General features: G+C 57.1%; 1 protein-coding gene across 1 annotated transcript in view; it reads left to right on the top strand.

Moving 5' to 3' along the window:
- Proc (protein C, inactivator of coagulation factors Va and VIIIa) overlaps window positions 1-3769 on the top strand; it is a 6969-nt gene extending 3200 nt beyond the window's left edge. Inside the window, exons 5-7 of the mRNA XM_033757146.1 lie at window positions 1488-1714; window positions 2048-2165; window positions 3090-3769. Coding sequence (XP_033613037.1) covers window positions 1488-1714; window positions 2048-2165; window positions 3090-3673 — 929 coding nt within the window. The 3' untranslated portion in view covers window positions 3674-3769. The remainder of the gene's footprint in view (window positions 1-1487; window positions 1715-2047; window positions 2166-3089) is intronic.
- The last annotated feature ends 562 nt before the right edge of the window (window positions 3770-4331 follow it).

Below are 4331 nucleotides of genomic sequence, written 5' to 3'. Positions count from 1 at the left end.
GTGAGCGCCGCTGGGCCCGCCTGGGGGCCTCCCGCCGCTTCCTGTGTCTGGCATGCTTCCCTGCATTCCTCCAGGCCCTGCTACCGCCCGGACAATCGCTGCAGCAGAAACCCAGCGTCTCCCTCCGTCTAGCCTGGAGGTGTTCAGTCTCCTTGGCGCACCTCCTTAGCCACGCGTCCCCTCTCCAACTTTTACCATGACCCTTAGTTTCTCCAGGGGAGACCAGAACTGCCTTCCTTTATATTGTCCTCTTTACGCTTTCTTCCACCCCCCCCACTAGGCTGTTCAAATTGTCCTTCAACTTGCTGTGTAGCCCAGGCTTTTTTTTTTTTTTTTTTTGTTTTTGTTTTTTGAGACGGGCTCTCACTATGTAGTTGAGACTGACCTGGAACTCGCCATATAGCCCAGGTTGGTCTCGAACTCACAGCGATCCTCCTGCCTCATCCTCCCAAGTGCTGGGATTACAGGCGTGCGCCACCACACCTGGCCACCTCTTTGTGTTCTTCCAGAGAACTTTTTACAACTTTATAATTCTTCTGTAACTCGCTTTCTAAAACCTTGGTATTTTTAAATAATGAGGTTCAGAGGAAGCTGCGGAGAAATGCCTGGTGGGCCTGTGGGCCTGTGAGCTTTCTTGCATGGCCACCAGAAGGCCACAGTCATCGGCAGAGCCCTCCCCATGGCTTTGTATTTAGGGGGATTTAAAGAGGCTGAGGCTGGAGGTCGCGCTGGGGGTGTTCATGCCTGGCTTCCAGTCACTCGGAGCAGACGGCAGAGGACCCGTGTCTGTGTGGCCTGATTTTGTGCAACTATGTATGATCAGCCAAGTATGCCACTTTTTACCTCCTGTGAGCTCTGCCCGGAAAACCCAGCTCCGATTCATCCTCTGCAGCGGAAGGAGTGGAGTAGAGCACGGAAGAGGGCCGGGCAGTTGCTCCCCAGTCCCCTGCACACCTGCCTCTGGGGTCCCGAGGTTCTGGCTGGGGGTTGCTTTCCTAGTCTGCCAGGTCAATCCCGTGAGTCTGCTTGCTGCCCAGCTTCTGTCTCCTTCCCCGGCTGTCATTTCAGAGCCCCCTGGAGACAGTGCTCCCCTACTATACGAGTCTAGAACCCCCCAACCTGGCATTCAAGGACTGTTAGGAGCAGACCCTGGCAGACCACCTGGTCCCGGCCCTCGGGGAGGCCTCACCACCTTGATTGAGCTGCTTTGGGCTCTCCAGGAATGTTCGCCTCCTGCACCCCATAATTTTTTAAATCTCTTTTAGACCTTATTCATGTATCTCGGGGATTATTTCCCAACAGCTCCAGGGTATCGGGAAACTGAGAAGTCGGCCAGCCTGTGAAAGGGGTTCAGTGATGTGGCTTAGCCTGCGTCTTGCCATTAGGTGGCACTGTGCGGTTACGGACAGTGGGCGGGGCTTCCCAGCGAACACTGCTTTCGTTCGAAGCTGTATTTATCCTTTGAATCCTACCACGCAGCAAACTTTGAATCCTACAGTATAGCGAGGTAGCCCGTAGGCAGCGGGAGGACCCTCACCGCCTCCCTCCGTGTTCAGTGATGTTCCCATGCGGGAGGATACAGAAGCAGACGCAGAAGAAGCGAAGTAACTTCAAACGGGACACGGACCAAGTAGAGCAAGAAGAGGTGGACGACCAGTTAGACCCCAGGATTGTCAACGGGACTGAGACCAGACAGGGAGAGAGTCCCTGGCAGGTGGGCAGAAAGGCAGAGCCGCCGAGGGTCCCAGATCCCTCCTGGGAGTTCCCACTCGCAGATGCAGAGCGGAGGGAAGTACCTCGCAGATGGGGCCACTGGGGGCATGAGGAGGGCAGACCAGGGAGACGGGGGTCACCCCAGCAGGGCAGGGACAGCAGGCGGGTGGGCGGGCTGTGGGCTGTGCAGGGGCCATGCAAGGGTTGCACTTTTAGAAGGGCTGGAGAGGCAGGCGTGGCCAGGGCACCCAGAGACGTGCCTGAGAACGGTGCCCAGGCCTGCGCAGGAGCTGTCGGAGCAGCCCTGTGATGCCACTGTCACACCGCATCCCAGGTGATCCTGCTGGACTCCAAGAGGAAGCTGGCCTGCGGTGGGGTGCTCATCCACGCCTCCTGGGTGCTGACTGCGGCCCACTGCATGGACGGATCCAGGAAGCTCACTGTCAGGCTTGGTGTGTGGTGCGGCCCGGCAGCTGTCGGGTTTGAGAGACTGGTCCTGGGGACCTGGGCTCCGCACTGCGATTCAGGAAAACAGGCCTTGGGGCCTGTGAGCCCGGCGGGGAGGGACTGTCTGGTGCCCACTGCAGACTGGGCATGGGTGTGAAAGACGAGGTTCCACCCACACATCCTGGGTGCCTTACTCACACTTGGATGCAGACTCGGCTCACTGTGGTGCTGCTTTCCCCAGCAGCCTGGGAGCTGCAAGGTTGATGGCCCCACACTCTGACAGTTTCTGGAGGGAAGTCTCATTAGACACTACATGCAAAAAAAGGATGGGACAGGGGAACTAAGAATATCCAAATTCATGCTTATTAGAATTATTTTCGGGCCAGGTGTGGGGGTGCACACCTGTAATCCCAGCACTTGGGAGGCTGAGGCAGGAGGATCGCTGTGAGTTCGAGAGTAGCCTGGGCTACATAGTGAGTTCCAGGTCAGTCTCAACTACATAGTGAGACACTGCCTCAAAAAAAATTATTTTTGGGCATGGGATTGCCACCTTCTTTCCAGGTTGGAAAGGGAAGTTCTACTGTTCCTTCCTTGGCTAGAGGGCACCCGACAGTTCTTCCCCTTCTGTGCCCTGTCCTGTTGGTCCTCCTCTGTGGGTCTTGCTACTCCTGCCTTTGTCGATCCACATGTCCAAGGGGGCTTCCCTGGTCTCACTGCCGCCCGAGTCCTGAAACCGGACCAGCATCCTGTCCCTTTGAGATCAACACCATAGGCGACTCCCTCTGTCAGGACAGTTGCTTGTGATAAGAATCCAGAGCACAGGGGAGGCTCGGGAATGCCGTCCGGTCATGGGCCAGTCCCCGCCTGCAGGAGGGAAGCAGCCCGATACCTCTGGCCAGGCCGCACTGACGGTGCCCTCCGCCCTGCAGGTGAGTACGACCTGAGGCGCAGAGACAAGGGGGAAGTGGACCTGGCCATCAAGAAGATCTTCATCCACCCCAACTACACGCGCAGAACCACCAACAACGACATTGCGCTGCTGCGCCTGGAGCAGCCCACCGTCCTCTCTAAGACGATCGTGCCCATCTGCCTCCCAGACAGCGGCCTTGCAGAGCGAGAGCTCACCCAGGCCGGCCAGGAGACGATCGTGACGGGCTGGGGCTACCAGTCTGAGCGGAAGGGGGACGCCAAGAGGAGCCCCACCTTCATCCTGAACTTCATCAGGATTCCCGTGGCCCCTCGCAATGAGTGCGTCCAGGTCATGAAGAACGTGGTCTCTGAGAACATGCTGTGTGCAGGCGTCCTTGGGGACCCCCGGGATGCCTGCGATGGTGACAGTGGGGGGCCCATGGTTGCCTCCTTCCAAGGCACCTGGTTCCTGGTGGGCCTGGTGAGCTGGGGCGAGGGCTGTGGGCTGCCTAACAACTATGGCATCTACACCAAAGTCAGCCACTACCTCGACTGGATCCACAGCCACATCGGGAATAAGGCTCCCCCTGGCCACATGCCATAGCCCCCTGCTCATCTCTGTCCCCCGAGGCCTCTTGTGTGGGGCTGGGCGGCCGCTGGCAGTATATGGGGTATTAAAGCAGCATGCAGTGAGCACAGGCCTGCAGGTGCATCTGTGTGCCGCCATCTCCAAACTTTCTTTACCGAAGTAACGTTTGCCGAGCACCTACTATAAACCACACGCTTTAGGAACCAAATCTTATTTAACTCCCAAAGCAATACTGCAGGGCCGGGAAGAGCGGCTCCAAGTCTTGTGGAGACTAAAGCTGATTCGGCAGGAGGATGTGTGTGCTGTCTTCTGAGAAAGAATAGGAAATGTAGGCCAAGAGCTGCTGGAGCCCTCCCCGGGGCCTTGGGAGGAGCCACTGCAAGTTGTGGGTCCTGAAGCTGGAGCTTGACTCGCCACAATGAGCTCAGTGGAGAACGCGCACAAGACTCGGGAAGGCTGGGTGGGTGCAGGATGTGAGTGGAGGCCTCACTCCAAAACCAGGGGCTTTTCTTGGTTCTCCACTGTTCTCTGAAAGTGGCTGTTTTGATACCCGTTAGGTGGGAAAGGAGCCAGAGGCCCATAAGGTAGTATTTAGAATTAATTCACAATTTAATTGAGGTAATTAATTCAAGAAGACTGGTATAAGGAGGGCTAGGACAGGCGCCTGTGGCCC

This window comes from Fukomys damarensis, unplaced genomic scaffold, assembly GCF_012274545.1.
Source record: "Fukomys damarensis isolate Sample0158 unplaced genomic scaffold, DMR_v1.0_HiC HiC_scaffold_29, whole genome shotgun sequence".
Classification (NCBI taxonomy): domain Eukaryota; kingdom Metazoa; phylum Chordata; class Mammalia; order Rodentia; family Bathyergidae; genus Fukomys; species Fukomys damarensis.
The sequence above is the reverse complement of the archived record's forward strand: the minus strand, read 5'-3'. Positions and strand labels throughout refer to the sequence as shown.